Source organism: Chaetodon auriga, chromosome 20, assembly GCF_051107435.1.
Source record: "Chaetodon auriga isolate fChaAug3 chromosome 20, fChaAug3.hap1, whole genome shotgun sequence".
NCBI lineage: Eukaryota > Metazoa > Chordata > Actinopteri > Chaetodontiformes > Chaetodontidae > Chaetodon > Chaetodon auriga.
In genome coordinates, this window is record NC_135093.1 from 10666856 (window position 1) to 10688132 (window position 21277).

Genomic DNA, 21277 nt, shown 5'->3' on the forward strand with positions numbered 1-21277 from the left:
GGAAAAGTGTAGCCAGCGGTAAAATGGATAGAGAGAGGATTGAAGGATAAAGAGGTGGAGAGGGGGGTGCATTTGTGCTGGACAAAGAAGATTTCTGTCAGTGAATGGTGTCTGGTTTCGAGTGTGTGGGTGTGTGTGCGTTGATGGGGGGCAAAAACAGTCGGGTAGAGAAAGACAGACAAGCCTTGGTGGTAATGGTGGTGTGTATCTATCTGTTGAAGAGGACGGGAAGGAATATGATATGCTGCAGTGCATCACCAGAGGCTTGTTTGTATGTGCTTTGTGTGTCTTAGCCTCTTTATTCACAAACATTAGCTCAATATATCTGTATTTTAACCAAGAGTAATCTGCCCATTTAGCATTGCACCCCTATTACATCTCTCATGAATGATAGTTTAAGAAAAAAGAGCAAAATTGATGCAGCAGAACCAGAGATACTGTCTCTTTTATTCCATGCATTCATCTTCCTTCTCAAAACCAGTTAAATTGAAGATTCAGGTGTGTTAATCTAGTGGTGGCCCATGTAGCCTCAAGCTGGTTGCCTGAAGCAGAGATGAGAAACAGGTTAGAGAGGTCTGGTGAGGTGCTACATAAATTAACTTTCTTAAAAGTCAGTACAGGTAGGAAGGAGAAGGTGTGAAGTGAGGAGACTTTGTGGTTCGGCCACTTGTGAGCAAGTGATGGTGTGCTGAGTGAGCTGAAAGCACCTGGAGGTCACTGAACCGGAGCACATGGCTCATTGAACCCAGCAGGAGGAGGCTTCACTGACCCGGCAGTCAAAGTGTAAAGCTGGGTTCGCACTGATGCTTAAAAATGCCACACACAAAACAACTTGCCACATGTCACAAATAAAACTGGCACAGTGAAATAGCAACATATTCCCTGCTTGGCTTCAGAGTAGTACAACAATCATTGCCATAACATTTGTTCTTAGTAAAAAAAAAAAAAATCAATGGCTTTTGAAAGCAAGGATTAAGATTGATGGACATCCTGCATCATAAGTTAATAGGATGTTTGGTATATTGGTGTTGCCATAAAGTACTTATCAACTTATCACATCCTCAAAAATTCCTTCAGCTAAAAGCCCCACAGCAGCTCATGCATCCATCTGAGTAAGCTCTCATTAAAAATGTTTTCACCTCATTAGTGAAAAATGGCCGCCTCGCATTCAGCGGCTCTCCTGAGGTATTTAGAGCCCTTGGAAACCAACGGGATGATTTCCTGTTGATGATGTGAATAACTGTAAGTAAGTGACAGGCGAGGATAGGTTTCCACATCCGCGGTGAGGAGCGAACGTCTCTGCTTGGCGTTAATGGTTGGAGGAAAGTGGGCAGGACTGGATGGACAAACTTGCTCTTTCCCTCATTAATGGGTCCTTAGGGAGGAGGGGAAATGACCGAGTGAAGTGGGATGTAATGTGTGCGGGGGTGTGTGCTGGGTGTTGCAGCACAAGAGAAATTTATGGTTATATTGGCTATGATGGATGGATACAAAAAAGCAGATATTTGTAGCCATATTTAAATCTTGGACCCCATTTTCCAATCATATGTTCAAGCTGAAAATATTCTGACCTGCAGGGTAGCAAAGAGTCTACAACATGTCTCTCCATCTGCTGCTGCTCATAGTGGGGCATCCTTTGGCCTGGAGGAGTTTTTCTCCGATGAGTGCCATTGTAAAGCCTTTGAGAAGCATTTGATTTAGTTATATATTGAGTAGACACTTGAAAAAAATAGCGCAAATATACACCAAAAAACAGTATGCATAGCAACTCCAGTTTGGTTGGAGGACCAGGTTCATTTTGCTCATAGTAGCTAATGCAGCCTCAATCCTCTTGCCTTCAGCAGTGATGAGGAGTGGGCTGCAGACGTCTGGAAAGATCACATCTTTCTGAGCTGATGCCTGGCTGCAATAATGAAAGCTGCGCTAATCAACAACTTGAATATGTGTAATTTGAAAGTGATAAACACACAGAAGATGATCACCCAACTCTGCAGCTCTATGGAGCTTTTAATGATCTTTCAGATCATTTATTTGGTTTCACGACCGTCAACTTTACTGTTTTGGTTCATTCTCACAGATCAGTGTTGTTTCCAGCCACAGCTTGAAGCTGTTAGCAATGTTAGCGATGACCTGGTATGTAGCATTTTGCAGCTAAAGAGCCAGATATTTTCCTCAGTAGTTGGTGGAGACCAAAAACAGAGCTAAAAAGAGAGTGATGTGTTTATAGCTTGTTTTTACCGTCATCAAGTGGCCAAAAAAATCTAATAAGTTTAAGTAACTTTGAATGCAGAGTAAATAGCTTTTGTTGCTTTGTTTTAACATATTCAGGATGCTCATAAAATTTCTCTCCTTCACAGTTACCTACCCTTCAGTGTCTCCCACGCTCTTCTCCATGCCCCCCTATGATGACTTTTCACCAGATGGCCCCCCACCAGAAGTCCCTATAGAGAGCACCACCACCACCACCACCACTACCACTAACGGCGATTCCCAGGAGCGCCTCTACGATGGTCTGAATGACAAACTCATACCCATCTACTGCTCCATCCTGGCAGCAGTTGTGGTTGGCCTCGTGGCCTTCATCATCTTCAAGAGGTGAGGACAGAAACCAGGTGAAGTATAGAACAAAACCATGAATCATGGCACCTGATGACCCACTGCTGGATTACAATATTGGAAGTCTGAGTTGCTTTTCACATCTCATATTGTTTCATTGGATGGATTTCAGAGGACTGAAGAGCTGAAAGTATCCTAATAGTTCAAAAAGAAAAAAAGCAGAAAAGATGTGATTGTGTAGTTTAGTTTAATTCATCTTGTGACCCTTTAGATTTATCTTTGGACCTCAGGGGTATGCCTGACCCTCAGGTTGAGACCCCTGGCACAAAGCACCAGCCAGGTGGTTTGATGTCTGCAGTTTGCATCTTTTTCACCCTGTCCCTTTCCATTTGTATGACTAAAGTTTATTTAAAAAAAATGTCAAAGTCAACAGCTGAAGGGAAGTGGGACAGGGATCTGATACTCATTACAAATGCATACGGACAACAAAACCCAATCAGATTTTGAATTTCCGCAGCTTCATATTTAATGAAATCATCTGCTGCTTTTCTGGATGAGAGCACTCTGCTGTCCTGTGGGCCACAATATGGTCTGTTTACTCTCTTCTCATATATTGAAACCCTTGCTCCTCTCTCAGTGCCTCCACAGACAGCCAACAACTGTTCAATTTTGAATGTACAATATGTTTATCCAACTATGTTGTAGGGCAAGTGTTGCAAGTCCGCATCCGAAGACTTCAATAAAGATCAGAGCAGACGCGGGCAAACACCGAAACAGCAACATTTTAAACATTTAACTGCCTCACTGAATAATAGATGATGTTTTACCTACCAGTCACTGCTGGCATTTGAATATTAATATCCTAATTAGTTATTCAATATTTGTATTGTCATGTTTTCATGGATGGCAACACTTGGCTAATGGTTTTCTTTTTTTTCAACAGCCTTCATATTGTTCTCACCAAATCCACCCAACTGGCAAAAACTAATTTTACTTACTCACAAAACCTTGTTTGGCCAAAATAAACCCTTAATTCACCGAGTTAGACGTGGAAGTATTCTGGCTTTACATGTTTGCCCTGCTGCTTCTCTGATGCCTGACATCCCTCTCACTCCTCTCCTGATATTTATCACATCTGATTTGGTTTCAGAAATTTCCAAAATCACTGAAATGCATTAGTCACTTAAGCACAAAACCGTGGGAAAACAGGGTCCACGTTGAAAAATACCAAAGAGTCCCATTAAGGCGAGGGGACCTTCGTCATCATGGTTACAATAATAAAGACTTGATTAAAGTTCAGCAAAGATTGTGGTCATGGGTAAAAGAAATCAGTGTTGACTGTTGGTTGGAATTGGAAAAACAAGCTAGAAGTCCAATGTTTTGTTGACCTGGTGATCCACCCTGAACTCCTTCCTATATGGACTTTGTCACTCTATAATAACGCTAACTGACTCACTCTTTTGCTCAAGACATCATTATTACAGCAGTTAGAGGTCTGTTTCACTTGAATTCAAACTCTTAGGAGGACAGTCCCTTAACAAAGCTTACAGAATTAATTAATTACCATACTTTTTTTTTTCCTGGAGTTCAGTTTTTCCTTTTCTTATGACTCATTTTCCTTTCAGGTGGAACAGCTGTAAGCAGAACAAGCAAGGAGCCAACAACTGCACAGCCAACCAGAACCAGACGCCGTCACCTGAGGGAGAGAAGCTGCACAGCGACAGCGGCATTTCTGTGGACAGCCAAAGTCTGCAGGAGCAGCAGGCCCAGAATCAGGCACATACAGGTAACACACTCATGCCTGTACCTAAACAGAGGCCACTCCCATAACGCCAAGAAATACAATAGCCCCCATTTATCAAACTATCACACTTAAATGGGGCGTGTTTATCTGGTGCTGGATTTCTCTGGTAATGTGTTTCTACTAATCCACAAATAAGTCTGATTGAGTTTTGCGTTTCTGTGAATGTACACACAGACTGCACCCTCAACTGTCCCGCCGTGTCATTTAAAAAAAAAAAAAGAAAAAAGAAGAAGAATTTTTTTGCCCTTGGCAATGAACCATCTGGTGGCTTCATCAACTCCACCTTCAATATGGCCTTTCAAAGTTACTGTAGCAAATCAGCAAACAAGGATTACAACACTGACAGAGCGACAGTGTTTTTTTTGGCAGCACATGCTCCTGGCAGTTTCCAGGCCTGCCCTGACAAACCAGTTTGAGAGACTTCAGGACTTTTAAAACCACATGCTTGGCCAGATAATGGCAAAGGAAGCGCGCAAAGTGGTGCAAGCAGAAGAAAACAGTACTTGGCAGTTGTCTCTTGAGGTCTGAACAGTCTTACAGCGGTAATAAGTAGGTGGTATGTGGAGACATTTCGACAGCGTGGCCAAAGGCGCATCTTTTCCTTGGTTTTATCTGTAATGGAAGTTGTCTGCCAGAGAGGCTGTCTCTCCTCATCCGGTTATTTACTCCAAACAAACCATTGTTACTGCTGCAGGAAATATATACTCCATCACTTCCTTTTTCCAAGTAATTGCAGCCAATAGTCATTTACAAAAGACTTCAGATATGTATGACAAGATGAATGTAATCATACTGAGAATTATGATTGAGAAATTAGTGTTACATCAACACCACATCAAGCTAAATATACTTAAAGCTACATGATATAATCCAAATAATGACATGACCCGAACTTCTCCCTCTGCAGTTGTCACCATGGATGAGGAGCCTTGTTTGCTCCTTCCTCTCCACACCAGAGAGAAAGTAGAGAAGCTGCTATTCAGGGGCAGCGAAGGAGACGACTGCAACCACATGGACGACAGCGACTGGTGCAACCTGGCAGGCCTCCTGGGATACGAGGAGGAGCGGATCGCGACCTTCCGGCAGGAAGAGCATCCCGTCCGCGCGCTCCTGTCTGACTGGGCGAGCAAGGACTGCGCCAGCATCGACACGTTGTGCACGGCGCTGCGCAAGATCAACCGCGATGACATCGCCCAGAGTCTGGTGCTAAGCCCCACCGCTGCAAAGCCGACAGCCACATCTGTCGTGTGAATTAAGCTTAACAGTGAGCAAAACACCCGAACCTTAACCTTCATATTCTTCAATGGTCTCCTTCATTCCACATAATTCATGCTATGAATGCTTTAAGCTGTTCCCTCGTGGAGCCAGCAGTCACAGTGTTGATCAAATATGAATCCTGAACAATTATTTCATGTTTATTTAAAAAGGCATAAGACAGGAAGATGCCGGAAATCAGAGAAAAGCTTAAATGAATATCAACATACCTAATCAAATCAGTCAAAGGAAGCCAAAAGCCTTTACTTAACCATCAGGATGTGCTTCTAAACAGTCATTTTCACATTTTAAAATCCACACATGTAAAGCCGATGTGGAGGGAAATAGTCTAGAATCATTCCAGCCTTTCCACACATTCAGCTCACCGTCTTGACTTTAACACTGAAGCAGCAATGGCCTTCGAACCGAATTTATCGTGGATACTTGGCTCTTTCGTTCAGATACAACTACAACTTACTCTTCATTCTTAGTCAGTGTGTCCTTTTCTCACAGCGTCCATAAGCCAGTGTTGTATCTCCAAATGTTACTTTACACGTCTGTGCTACCAAAGAGGAGTAACTGTCTCCAGACTGTACCTGAAAAGTGACATTATTGACATGCCATGTTTTTTGAATTTAAGTTGTCAAATGGCATATGTCTGTTACCGCTACCCGATGACACCTGCATACCACAGCGTATCTGGATCTTTGACGAATATGACAACCTGAGGAAGGATGTGTGGACGCATTTCAAATGAACTTATTCTCCTTCAGCAAAAACAAAAGCTACGTCCAGCTATTTACACTTATTTTAAATACTTGTATTAGATTTGAGACATTGAGCTGCAGCACACGTGGACTCTATCTCACCTTCGGGTTCGTCTTGAGAGATTTCTGCAGACTAGTGCTATAAGAACTGCTGGCTGGACTCTGTGGGGAAGGTCATTGACCGAGGTAACATGAGACACTATTCTATGTGGTCAGGCCGATCTGCATAACACAGGAGATCCCACACAGGCTGCTTCATACTGACCCAGAAAAGGGAAAGATGTAGCACTCAAGTCACCTAGTAACAACGATGTATACTGTATGTACAAAGGCAGACACCAAATAAAGATATACACATACTGTGCATACATACACACATAGGCCTACAGTATGTAACCATGCATGCATATACTATACAAACAAGCACACACACACACACACACACACACACAAACAGATCACATCTACATTTACACTCTCATTCACTGTAGGAGACACAGACAGCTTCAGATCCTGCCATATACTGTGTGGAACACTCTCATGCGGGGACCATATGTTGTTTAATCTCTAGTAGCCGATATAAAGTAAATTTAAAATCCATATAATTTGCAATGTGTGCTATAGATGGTGAAATAACAGTAAACAGCATGCAGAAACTAGCAACTCATTGTCAGAAAGTGCAGAGTCTCCAAGAAAAAAACAAACAAACAGAATAATCAGGATTCAGAACAAAAATCCAGGGTTTTCTATCTTTTTAGTTTTGTTTCTCAGGGTAACTTGAATGATTGTGTTACATCAATATTACACTCACTGTTGCACCCTGTAGAATTAACTGAACAATCTGTAGTTGTTCAAAAGGAGACACTGTGTTTATCCAAAGCGGTGATTCTTGCGACTGACAATCCTTCAAACGGGTGAATAAGAGAGGGAAACGGGCCAGAGGAATAAAGAAAAGGGGTGTCTTGTTTCCTCATTGTTTGCAACAATGACCTCTGGATAAAAGGCAAGTCAGTGGAGACATAAGTCAAAGGATGTGGGATGAATTCAGACCAAGGGAAAGCGGAAAAGTTTTGGATTACTTTAAATGTAAAGGTGAAACCCAGGAATCTGCATTCGCATAAATCAGCTTGTTTAAGTGCAATCATGCATTTGTGCTGTGTTGCACCCATTTGGTTTGAATTTGTCAAAGCATGTTCAAGTATTTTATTATGTTGACGTTATTAGGCTGCCAACTGAGGACCCCAGCACATGTTTGTTTTCTTTCTTTTTGCTCATGGGAAAATATTTGAAGGAGCAAATAGTTTACGATGCTAAACTTGCTTATATCACCAACTTCATCTGCCACTCTTGGGCACAGATTGTACATTGTTACTAACTACTAGCACACTGAGCTTCATGCCGTAGTGTTACTTTAAATGAAGGTACTCTCGCTCTACTCCAAGAGTTGTATTTTAATTCCCAAATAACAACTGTAAATGGTATTATAGTTCTCTTCTTGTCCTAGATTGTAGCACTTAAATGTGTAATTATGTGTCTGTTTTGCATCACAAGTGCCTGGGAACTATTTCAGGTGTCCGCTGATGTTGTACATTTTTTGTTTTTAACTGTTTTTGTAAGTATATCTCCGTTAGTTGTTTTTTTTTTTAACTTGTAAATAATTTGTCATTTTCTAGTTTTTGTTTTAGTTAAAGCCTCAAAGGCGCTAATGTACAATATCTATATGAATGGGACATTGTTACTACCATATATGAATGCTGTCCAAGTTTAAAAGTGTGAGAAGAGCAAAGGGAAGGAAGGTGCCTTTGTCAGGAACCTGGTGCAATTGGCAAATTAATCAGCATCACGTGTATTAATGCAGTGCATCATTAAGACAGGACAGGAATAGGCAACACAAATGTAAAATACCTTTCAGACTTATCAGAAATTGCTCTAACTGTCCAATTAGATAAACACCACCTGCCACCAAACTCAGATATACAACATTACACACTATGATTTGAGTGCCCTGTATACTAAGTCAGTCTCTTTGCATTAATTGCATGGAAATAATTTGATTTCTCTCTTTTTTGCTGAGATTACATGACAAGATCAATGCCGCTCTCATATCTGTCTGACAAATATACAACTATAGCCATTAAGCTTAGCATAAAGAGTGAAAAAAGAAGAAAAGAGCTAAAAGTGTTAAAGGGGGTTATGTACCTGAATATGTATGCTAGCTTGGCTCTGTCCAGTAGCATAAATAATGTGGTGCTGGTAGGATTTTGTTTCCTTTGGACAGAGCCACGCTAGCTGTAGTCCCCTGTTTCCGCTCTTTATTCTAGGCTAAGCTAACTGTGCCTGTATATTTATCAGACAGATATAGGAGAGGTATTGATCTCTTATCTATCTCTCTGCAACACAACCAAATAAGCACATTTCCCAAAATGTCAGACTGTTGGTTTAAATGCACAGTGTATAACCATTATAATTTTTTCTGCTGACACTCGAACTCAAGGAACCTGTTTAGTTTAAAGAGAAATACAAGTTCCCATGTGTCCTGAATGTCTGACAAAATCACACCAGCAGGATTTGAAGTCTGTGAGATCTGCTGTTGTGACATAGACAGACTAACTGAAACGTTAAAATTGTTTTCTATATGACTGTTCTGGTTTTTTACTTATTGGCTACTTGGTTAGAGGACACTTGACACACTGTAGGGCCCCATCTCTACTTTGGATTGTGACACTTATTAATGGCCTTCCCTGAAAGCCCTTTCACTATCTTCAAAGTTTGTCCTCCTGTCAGAAACTACGACTGAAGTTGGAGGCTTTTTCCTTTAATAGTGTTCACTTAGTTTCACAGATATGAGAGATTTAATTGACAAAGTGACCAAACTTTGAACTGCATGCACAGTAAACCCAGCTGAAGGTGAAAATGTCATGACATTGTACTTGAGTAACGGTGCAGATTGGGTTTTGAGAGTGGGGTGGGGTGGGGTGGGGTGGGGGACTGGAAAGGATAAGTTTATTTTAAAAAATAAAAGCCCCGATATGACAAGACTGACAGTGCACCCGGACTGAAATGTACAGATGTGAAAAATACAGAATGTTTCTTGTATACTAATACATATACTGTACTATTCTTAATGTGAATTTGCTAAATTCCTACGTCAGACAAGCAGTAAAACCAATAATAAAGCTCAAGTCCATTCATCCTCTGTATTTCTCCAACAGTGCACACACTTGCCTCCACAGGAACGTATGGTCAATCTCAAGACACACGCGCACACACTCTGTCCTATTGAGGACCCTCAGGACATAATGCATTCCCTTAACCATCACAACTAAGCCTAACCTAATCCTAACTTTAAAATAACCCTTAAAACCAAGTCTTAACCTTCAAACAGCCCTTTGAAGTTGTGCGGACCAGACCTCACTTTACAAAAAATGTCCTCCAACGGGAAATAAATAAATGCCATTGTAAAATAAAAATGGACTTTCTATAAAATTTCTATAATGAAAAATGACCTCCAATAAATGTCTTATGAAAATAAGGATGATGAAATAACATTTCCCATAACAATATGCTTGACAATGTATTGGTTCATGTGTGTTATACAATTTATTCATTGGATTATTTATGTCTTATTTATTTATTTATTTATTTATTTATTATTGTACACTTTGGGGCTTCATACATATGCATGTTCCAACACAATCACAGTGGGCATTGGTCTTGAAACAGCCCTGAATTATTACATATTTTGCCCTCAGGATGGAGCAAGCCTGCGCATTTTCCTCAAGGGCCACTAAAGTCCTTCTGACATGTAATCCCTGCCAAATGAGACACGCTGATTAGCCCACCGACAGCTTCAACCATTGCAGCACAAGGAGGGATTGAACAGAAAAGGGGGCTGAAAAGAGGGCAAACTCGGATGATCTAGTTCCTCTTTAGCTTCGTCAAACTGACTGCATGAATTATGGCATTGCGTGTGGTCAGTGGAGCAACAGCAACACAATACTACAGTAATAGATTCCAACAGCCTGTCAACACAATTAGCCTTACTCTGGTGAGTGACATGGCAAGGTAATGGTGCGTGAAATGACACATGTTCTCACATTGGTTCCCACTGGTTTCATACTTTAACGTCACTGTGGACTTAACTCAGTGGTAGGATTACAAGAGGGAAAATATTGTGATGGATTAGTTGATGTTTTTGTTTTTGTCCTGGAAAATTTCTAATGGATGTCCACAGAAATTCATATAAGACTTCAGAAATTTATATTACAGCCGCATAAAGAGGAAACAGCTAAAAAGCCACATTACAATAGAAGTATTTGCCACATATAGTTTTAATTTATAATATTAAATGCAAAGTATATGAAATATACAGCAGTAATATATATATATATATATATATATATATATATACACACACACTACCCACCCTACTACCCACTATACATGTAATATGAAAGTAGATTATAGCATATACCACCAAAAATAAATGTCTGTACTATTGCCAATTAAAATACACTCAAACTTTTCGAAATGACTCGATAATGAGGAAGACAAACTTCCTGCTCAGACCCAGTCCAATTAAACTTGATGTAAATTATCAATAATGTTAAACATGCCTACACGCTCACTCCAGACTGACCTGTTTCTACTTATTCAGATCAGAAATGGCATCGACATGTTCTGACCTGGTCCTAGTTCCCAAGATCAGTTTCTAAGTGAACCACCGTTCAAATGGAAAACACATTCCCCAGCTAACTGCTGCTAACCTCCAGTGAGTCGTTAGCGAGGAATGTTTGATGTGTGAAGGGAACCATGTGTGCAGGACTGACATGCGGTGTGAAAGAGGATAGGCCATGTTGAGTTTGGGTGACCAGTTGAGTTTTGGCTTCACGTTGAACAGAGTTGTCTTCACAGAGCGACGCCAGCCATCGACTCTGGAGTCACTTCTAATCACTGTTTTTGCGTTAATAGAAAATTCACATCATCGTGAACCCCTAATGAAAACCTACAGAGGCACTTCTTGAGTGATTGCCTTAATGTGATTCATAAAAAAAGACGGATGTGAAAGCTACCTAAATTTTGCTGCAAGGTTAACATTTGATGTTAAAAACATGAGCTTCACTGTTGCCCTTTATTCTGTTGAGATTGTGGAAAGAAATAATACGAAAAGCAACGTGAAAGAGAGTTAGGTTGATCAAATAAGTTTTTTTCTCAGTTCACTTTAAAAAAGGAAAAGACATTGACAGAAAGAAGATAATATAAAACATATGAAACAAAATAAATGATAACGTTTTATTGCTTATCTACAGAAACCGGTTTATAAGAAATAAAAAATAAAAAAAGGAAAATTGTGGCAATTCTGCCATTCAAGTATATGAATGGGGAAAAAGTAGATGTTTGTTAATATCCCTCCCTGCCGGTTAATTTACCTCATGTTATGGTCAGTTTAATGACTCAGCCACAGGATAACATGCTATTTACTTTACAAATCACCAATGGGATAAAGTGAGGACGTGGAAACAGGATCCCACAGGACTGTCTAGAAATGAGAGGTTGTAAAACCTTTGACATGACAAGACCTTCCCACTGGTGGCGGACAAAAAAACAGCACAACAAAATAATCTGAAAGTTCATCTTCCAGATCTCAGAAGAATTAAAATGAAAGCAAGACTCCATCAGTGCAAAATCCCAGTTTTGAGTCAAAACCAAGAATTAAATATTCAATCTATCTTTAACACAATAGTTTGCATTTTTGGGAAACGCACTTATTTGCCTTCTGAAATAAATAAGATTGATATAATTTTCCTGTCTGCATGGTAAATATAAACCACCCAGCAGCTGGTTAGCTTAGCTTAGCACAAAGACTGGAAACAGGGGGAAACAGTTAGCAAAGGTAACAAAATCTGCCTACCTGTTGAGATGTGTGGCCATTGAGAAAACAGGAACTGAAACAAAGGACTTGCAGGAGGGTGAGGCAGGTGAGGTCAAAACGTCACCAAAAACAAGAGAGCAGTTCCAGGGAAACACGACAATTAACTAATTAACCGGGAAACCAGGGACAACACTAAAAATCACAGGAAACCCCAGGGAACAAGGAAAGCAGGTGAACACAATGATACAATCACAAGGGTGGGAAAACACGGGAAGTAAAGTAAACTATGTCACAAGAGGGAAGGCTACAAAATAAAACAGGAAATATCAAAGCTAAAAAGTCCAGATACTAACTCTACCTGCATTTCAAAATCTCCCTATTTAGCACATTGTTGTATATCTTATTGCTTAATCCCTACAAACAACTTGACTGTCTCCAATCTTTGTGCTAAGCTAAGATAACCTTTAACAGACTGGACTTTGTTGTGTCAGAATATAACCCTCACCCAGTGTTTCACCACTTTTTTGTTTTTATAAGCAGTAGGTTTTGTTGAATTGTGTTGAGCCTGAAAGTAGTGAAGCCTGAAATACTAGAAATATCCTCCAACCTCCGTGCCTTTTGTGTCTCATACCATGCAAGTCAGCACAGTGTTCTTTTAAAAAGGCAATCATTGAGGTAACTGGGGTCAAAAGTCAGGAGCATCTTCATCTTTATGACCAAGAGAGGAGCGTCTCTCTGAGGATCTCAGCTGACGCTCATGATGATCTATGACTGACTGTAGCACGTCAGCAGATCATTCCAGACGATGGCACACGTGTTCTCTTTGGTCACGGAGGACTTTTAACAGGAGATCAAACAGAAGGTGCAACCTTTGAAAGTAGCAAAATGGTGTTCCAGAGTGGCACACAGGGAAGCAGTGACTGATCTCCTCAGAAGACAAAGGTCAGCATCTTTCTTTCTTTCTTTCTTTCTTTCTTTCTTTCTTTCTTTCTTTCTTTCTTTTTTGTCTCACAGCTTTATGGACATGCATTATTAAATCACTGGAGCATTATTACACGGTTTTAAAACTTACAATGTTACTTGACACGATGCTACAAACATGATGATCTAGTAGAATGTGATGCATTGCTCTTTGTCAAAGTACATATATATACAGTATATATAGAAGTTAAAATGAGCTCCACCTTAAACAGCTACAACAGTAAAATGCAATGCACACATTAAAGCAGCAATTCTATTAATCAAAAAAAAAACAAAAAAACCCAAACATAAGTACTGTAATATAAAAACACTGACAGGAACTATTTTAACTTACTTTTACTTTTAATACTTTAAGTACATTTTGCTGATAATTGCATGCTTGTACAGAAGTAAGGTTTGGAATGCAGGAGTATTTTCACAGTGTAGTATTTGTACTTTTCTTTAAGATATCTGATCTGTTTCAATGAACTAAAACAACGCAAACTCAATTTTCATGTTATCTTTTTGTCCACACTTAATTCATCAGTCCACTTTTGTTTTCCCTTCAGTCATAAACAAAGGCAATGATTCTGTCTGCATGGATTGTGTTATTGGTCTTATGGGTACGGTAGCTGTATTTCATGTTTGATTAAGCCAAACGCAATATTTTACTTTCACTCTATCCTGAATGATCTGGTGCGTGACACAGGGAGATCCCGCTCAGTGTTTTCTGCTGTGTTTACACATGGCTACTCAGAGGGGACCACGTAACCCATCGCGCTTACAAGCTGTCCATCTATCAAAATGAAGTGATGTGGTTTCCCACTGTGTTCTATTATTCCGCTCCTCTTCCTCCTCTCCCACCTGCCTCTGTGTGCTGGAACAGAGAGTGAGGCTCTGCCAGCGATGCACACAATTAAGTGAAGAGTGATGAAATTATATCTCTGGCCAGGGCAAATGGTGGGATGAAGGGGATGGAGAGGCAAAGTGGGATGGAGGGAGAGTCCATTCTGCCTCCCTCTGGGGCCAAGGGAAATTCTATTAGGCCTATAATAGAGCAATTTTTCACCTCCTTCCACATCAGTCTGTTATACAATTCCTCCTCCTCTCCTTTCCTCTCTCCTATTTAAAGATGGTGCAGCATGATTGAGAGTCTCTCTCTAATTCCTCCCTGGAAAAGTCTTTTCTCCATCTGTCTCGCTTCTTTTGTTACACCGCCATGTGATGTAAATAAGACAGAACCGGCCTTACAGTGGCCTCAAACTGATCACAAATGGGGTAAAAAGTACATTCCAATCCAGTTAACTATTTGTCTGCAGCCTGAAAGCAGGTGATTAAAGCTTAATGACGGGAATGTGCCACGGAGAGTCTTTTATTGTCCACAATTGTTCCATTTTCAGCGATGATGAAGCTTTAATGTGTTTAGTAGGAAGCGACAAAATAAGGAACATTCACACAATTCACACAGCGTCTTTCGGTAGCTCGTTAACTGGTGAGGCATTCCAGGCTGTGGCTTTGCGGTGAACAGGAAAGCATTTATTTGTTTGTCAGAGGGTGGTTCAGGGGGAAATGCCATTAAATCATTACTGATTTAATGGCATTTGATGCAAAACCTCACGTTCCCTGTTTCTATTTATGTATCCCGTCTGTTTACCAGGTGTCTGGCACATGCACATCAGCTGTGCAATCAGAAAGTATTCAGCCGCCATGCAGAACAGGCTCGGTTTACACATTGCTCCTTGTCATGTTTACAAGAATTCATAAGAATCTCACCCTGTTTTGAAAGAGGAAATCCATCCATCCCTCACTATAACAACAACAGTCAGGCAGAACACATTGCGCAAAACGTTAACCTGCTCCATCGCACATTCATGTAAATATTTTGTACGTGCTTCCTCCCTTTGATTCTTTTGTTCGCCCGACCTGACAAGTGAGACACCTTAACTGACAGAGCCTTCATGTCACAACAGAAAAAAGGTCTACAGTACAGTAACAATTGCACAAAGACAATGAAGATACCTCCAAAGCCTGATCTGCACCTAGAGGTACAAACACACTGTGTGACTGACACTGATACCCTGAGCCAGCTGTACATTTCAAACGGCTGTCAAAGAAGACTGCCTTTGAAACCTTGTAACCACTTAACATGAAATGCTTTATATTTTAACATTGTTTATGTTCCAGGGATGTCATTACAAAATCATATTACATCATGGAGGGGTAATAGAGGTACTCTAGCACAAGCACGTCTGTAAGATCTCAGAAGGAAAGTACAAAAGCAGTGTTTATAAGGACTAAAAAGCATCTTTTAGCTTTTAGCTACAGCCTATACACCCTTTATTGCACTTGGTCTGGTCTGGCCAGTAGCTTATGTGGCTAGCTAATGTATGCAAACTGTAGGTCGATATTGCTGTGCTACTGACATTTGCAGACATTATACATTCTTGCATCTGTTGCCTTGCCAGATATCTGGCTTCGACCCACAGTCGGGGGACCTGTGGTTCTGGCTCATAGTTAAACTAGCTTTAAGTCTGGGACAACTCTGCGGTAAAGAATGGGACAAGGCGATCGTAGCATAGGCGTAGAATAGGAGTTTTTTTTTCTCTTCCGTGGCAGCAAACACAACACACGGCCTTAACTTAAATTATTGGTTGACTGTAGTAACTGCAGATGCAGGTTACTCACAAAGGAACTGTTCTGTGAAGGGACAGGCTTGGCCAGTAACACACATAAATATTTCAGTGTTTCTATCACAAAGGTTAAACAAGGACCTCACACACATTTTTTGCTGCCTGTGGTTCCATTCCACTGGATCTTAATGAGGGTGCCTAATGATGATGTCTTTAAAGCAACTGACTGAAGAAAATCTTGGGGAATTCAATGTGCCATTAGAATTGTGGCCACGGTGGCCGCCTATCTTCAGATGTTACATTTGTCTCACACTATTGGTGATATGTTTGTCATTCTGACTTCATGCAAGTTTCTGCAGAGTCATTTTAATGGCTCAGTAAAGTAAATGGAAATAAATTGCTGCCTGCAAGTTTTGCCAAGAAAAAGTCATGCATAACTCCCCGCTAAACCATAATGTGTTGTTTTTAAACTTTCAGACGAGAAATGAGATTCGACATGTTCATTAGTGAGCTTTAGAGGTGCTGGCAGGCGGCTTTTACCCTTAAATCAGCCTCTTTTCAGGCTGAGCTAACTGCTGGTGGTAGGTTCATATTTACTGCGCAGGCATGAGAGTGGTATCGGTATTCTCTGCTCATTCTTAGCAAGAAATCAAATTCGTGCATTATTTCTTTGACTGTATTGACACACATTTATATGTTCTTAGTCCTCTTGGTAATCCAGTCTCGGCCAAAACAAGTCAAGTCAAGTCAAATTTCATCCCTCGGCTCACCCACCAACATTAAGATTAACACAGCCACCCACACAAAACATGCTAACCAACAGAGAGACGTTATTTGTGAGACGTCCACTATATTTGCTAACTGGACTGTGTTTTCTGCACAGAGCACACAGGAAACTGGAACTCTGCCCCCATATTCAGCCTCATGAAATGTGATTAGCCTTCAGAATAGCCAAGGACAAGCACTGATGTTCTGCATCTCATATAATATACAGGCTTGAGTTTCATCCCAGCGACCCGTCTCTGTGGTGAATGCAGGTATAGAGTGATGTTCATGATGTCACATTGATATGGCCTCTAAATAAAGGAGTGATGTAATGTTGCACTGTGGATGTGGAAGAGGACACGGGAGCAGATTATTGTACTGCAGAAGATAATACAGCTTGCTAGTATGTCATGGACCTTTCCCACATCTATCTAGACATCTAGAGAAAGAGCCCGTGGGTTCTGGTACTTCATCCCTGTGTTTTTTATGTAATAAAGACACCGATACCATGTTAAACAAGAGTTTTTCTAATAGCTTCCTGTGAATAAAGAAAGCATTGTGCTAGAGACGCCAAACTCTCTTATGGAAGGTTAAAAACAACTCTCCTGGCCTGCTGCCTATGCGCTAATGATGCAAAAATAAAAAAAAAAGATTTGAACCAACTGAGGACCATGCAATCATTCAGTGTAACAAAATTTCCAGTAGGATGTGAAAATACTCAAAAATGTGATGGTTACAAAGACCTAAATGTGACCTAACATGGTGAAGAATCCCACAGATGTACATTTCTAGGTTCTTTCCATGTATTCTTCTGGTATGTTCACGGTCTGTGATGACAGACAGAGGCCCAATCGGTCAACATCAGTTTTAGAGCTTACCTGAGGCAGAATGTGTTGCAGCTTGTCTGTTTGTGATGTATGCAAACTGCATTAGGGATCCTGTGAATTGAGAGTGGCAGGCCTGCTGTTAAGTATTTCTAAGAAAACATAAGTCCAACCCAAAGCACCTCAGTGACGTTTGATAAGCTTGGTTAGGCACATACACATACAGACAAACGCATACCTTGCTGTGTGAAAGGTTGAGAGACAGCTGATTTGTCACACAAAACTACAGGGAACAAATGTCTTTGAACGCCCCTGTGTATCCCAAGAGATCTTGGGATAGCCACTGTTTAAAAGGCTTTTCTCTCAGTTTAATTCAGGAAGGCTCGGATTGCTGATGGCTCAGTACCATTCAGCCAATAGCAGAGCTTTGCAGCTAATGCTGCTGGGGCCCATCTGTAGCACCTGTGGAGAACTGGAAAAACACAGCTGAGAATAGAACTGTAGAAATTAGATTCGGGACAAAGTTAGGAAATGCTAAGCTCTCTCTCTGTTGTACAGATGTCTTCTGAAATCTTCTGAACTTCTTGTGCATTTAGATTTGACAGCCTTTTCTTTAGAGGCTATCTGTGGCAGACGAGTTTTTCAGAAGTCATAGTTGATCTTGGCCAGCTCTGACCAGACAGGAATTTGCTCTTCTCCCTTCTGGGCAGAGATACAGCTGCATAAGCATAAAAGCAAGAGGTTTAAATTTTCCTTTGTTCCAAGTGCGGTCATAATGTGTTGATTTGCTGTTGACTGCACTGCTTAGCAGTACTTAATCATTCCAATGTTTGGTTCTTTTAATGAACATCTTTTTGCTGTAACTGTTCAATGCCCCATGTCCTCTTGTATGTTGTAAGTATTCCTTAAACCAAATTTAAGGGATAACAAAGATCTGAACTAAACCTGGAACTTGAACAGCAAACATAGCAGACCTATTGCATGGGAGCCTCACTTAAACTTAATTTTGAACAGATCCACATTAGTTCGTACAGTAGATTGCAGTGTGAGACAAGCCTTGATACAGGTTTATATGTTGTCTGAGTAAATCATGTTTTATTCTGCTTTTCTCCCACATTTCCCATTATTCTCTTTACCCTCCCCTTCTCCACGGATTGAGACAAAGATTTTATAGACCCAGACTGTATGTCTGTTTGTCTGTCCATCAAACATATCTGAAGTTGTCATTGGATTATGAAAAATCTCCAGGGAGAAATGCTTCTTATTTGTCTCTTCTGGCTTTTACAAATTGGCCTGATATTGTCCACAATATTTACACACCTCAAGGAAAAGACTCCTTTTCTTATAGAGAGGCTGGTACACAATCACACATCACCATCATGTCCATATTTTATGCACCCATGTGAAGAGATGAAAGTGACAAAACCATCAAGAGGCACTTGTTTACCCTCAGGGCATTCCTCCTCTTCAGTTTGGGATGTGACCTCTTGGGCTGAGTTTAACCAAGAGGGTCATTGTGTCTGTCTGGCACACAAAACAACAGATAGTCTGGCATTCAGCCCTGCTCTTCTCAAACCCGTTCTCCTCTTCCCATTCCAGATTTGTACAGAGGCAGCGCCGAGTGTCAGGTTCACCTACAGTATCAGCTGTCAGGGACTGGAGTCAGATCAAAGTGGGATAGTGAAAAGACTGAGATCCACACCCCGACTCCTAACCATACAAAGAAGCTAAGGAGCAAACCCCCCTCCCCCGGGAGTTGTAATGGGAGCGGCTGATTACCCCTGTGTATCACAGCCATTTGGGCCAACCTAGGAGCAACAGGGGAGGATAGCATGCACCCAAGGAGGAGACCTTGCATAGTATGGACCAAAGGTAGACAACCCCTAACTTGGCAGTAGTGGGAACATCCTCATCCCAATGAGCTGTTCAGACTACATGTATGGCAAATAATGACAAATGCTTTGTGAATTTCTGCATACACAACTGCTGTGTATTAATTGCAGCATACAACAGTCCTACCTTCACCCCATCCCTGTCTGTGTCAATCTGGTGTTATCCTGTCTGCTGCATCATGAGGAACTGTCCTCTTCCCCCTCAGAAAACAAGAGAAAATTCAGTTAGGACCGATCCGCTGCCCAATTTATCTCAAATCCTCAGCGATGCAGATCTAATTTCAGCCTCTTAGTACCACAAACAGGAAGAAGAAGCCAGTCGATAAACAGCCCATGGTCACTGTTGGAGGGAGTGAAGTCGTGATGGTGGTGGGGTGGAGCAGGGTGGAGGTAAGAGAATATGGTGGCACAGAGGAAAATGAAAACAGGAGGGTTGTCTCTATCTTTTGTTCAGTCCATCACTCACTGCCTCAACCTCTGGCCTTCTAATTCCTGAGATAAACTTAATTAGAGTATGTAGGCAAATTAGCTAAAAGCAGTTCAAGTAAATTGAAAATACTGAGAAAAGTGCATGTAATCTGGCCTGGCCACATGACCTGAAAACTGGGAATGAGATTTCAGATTTTTTCAATGCACATGTACATTTGTTCCTTCATATTTAGGCAAAATAATAATCATTTTTACACTTTGCTTTTCTTCATGCTAAGCTAAGCTAAAGAGCTGCATGGCACTAGCTTCATATTCACCATACAGTCACTGATCTTCTCAATGTGTATTTCCAAAAATGTCAATTTGCAGATCTCAATGAAAGTCCCAACAACATTTTGTGATCAGACTCCCGCAGCCAGAGTTAAGGCTACTCAGCTGAGGCCTGAATCTTAACTGTGATCTGAACGCATTACCTGAAGTTGCACCATGAAGCGTGGACCGGAAAAAATGAAACAGGTGAGAGCAGCCAGGGGGCTTCTTGATGAATGAGATGCCCATTTTATATACCACTTTCTGCCATTTGGCAACAGCGTTTCTGAAGAGGACAGACACACAAAAAAGCAAAACGCCAAGAAGCTTATTAAGCGACTAAAGGAAGCAGGGTGACAGCAGAACCAGATGGCAAGAGGAAGCCCTCTGGTAAACCTCTGATCTAATATTTCAAATGGAAGGCTGATGGAAACAGCATGTCACAGACAACATAATTCACAATTATGGCATCTTTATCATAATGGACTTTTCTGAAATTAATTGATGAATAAGCATGACCACATACAAATAACGTAATAGCTATTTTACCCATAGCTGGGAAGAGGGGCTGATAAGATATGATTAGATTTTTTGGTTTTATTTCAGTTTTAATGGGACATAATAATGTTACAAGAAAGAGACACACACATAAGACTGTAGGTACACTAGATACACAATATTAAAAAGCATGAATTTCACTCTTGTGAGAAGTAATTTTCAGGACAGTAAAGATGTCACAGTAAATCCATAAAGAGCACAGCATGAACGAAATTCACGGTCCGTATATTTCACTTTACAAAGTGCTGATTTTTCACACATGGTCTGCTGAGTCAATTTCATGACTTCTAGGATTGCAGCTACAGTCCCCCGACCGTCCCGCCTTCTCAGGAGTATAGAATTCACCAGGGAAATCTAATTACTCTGGACAGAAATAGTAGATGGCCGGATATGTCTACATCAAGAAAGGTCCTATCAAAACAAAAGGCCTCGTGAACAATAAGAAAAACAAACTATGCAAAGGAAAAAATCTTTCCAGTAAAGGATTTCTGTTCAGGCAGCAAAGAACTGACAGGTGCTTTCCCAGTTCATCTCCACCATGATTACCTGTCTCCTGCTCTTTAGTAATTTGCAGAGACACAACTACAGAAAACAAAACCATAATGAGAAAATTTAGTCAAAATGACACAAAGCAATAAAAGTACTTCATACTTGCCA

The 21277-nt window shown here is 40.8% G+C and overlaps 1 protein-coding gene across 1 annotated transcript in view; it reads left to right on the forward strand.

The window, feature by feature from the left end:
- The window catches only part of ngfrb (nerve growth factor receptor b), a 28720-nt gene extending 19150 nt beyond the window's left edge, over positions 1-9570 (forward strand). Inside the window, exons 4-6 of the mRNA XM_076759029.1 lie at positions 2358-2595; positions 4182-4342; positions 5268-9570. Of these exons, the coding sequence (XP_076615144.1) occupies positions 2358-2595; positions 4182-4342; positions 5268-5611 (743 nt within the window). The 3' untranslated portion in view covers positions 5612-9570. The remainder of the gene's footprint in view (positions 1-2357; positions 2596-4181; positions 4343-5267) is intronic.
- Positions 9571-21277: the final 11707 nt, after the last annotated feature.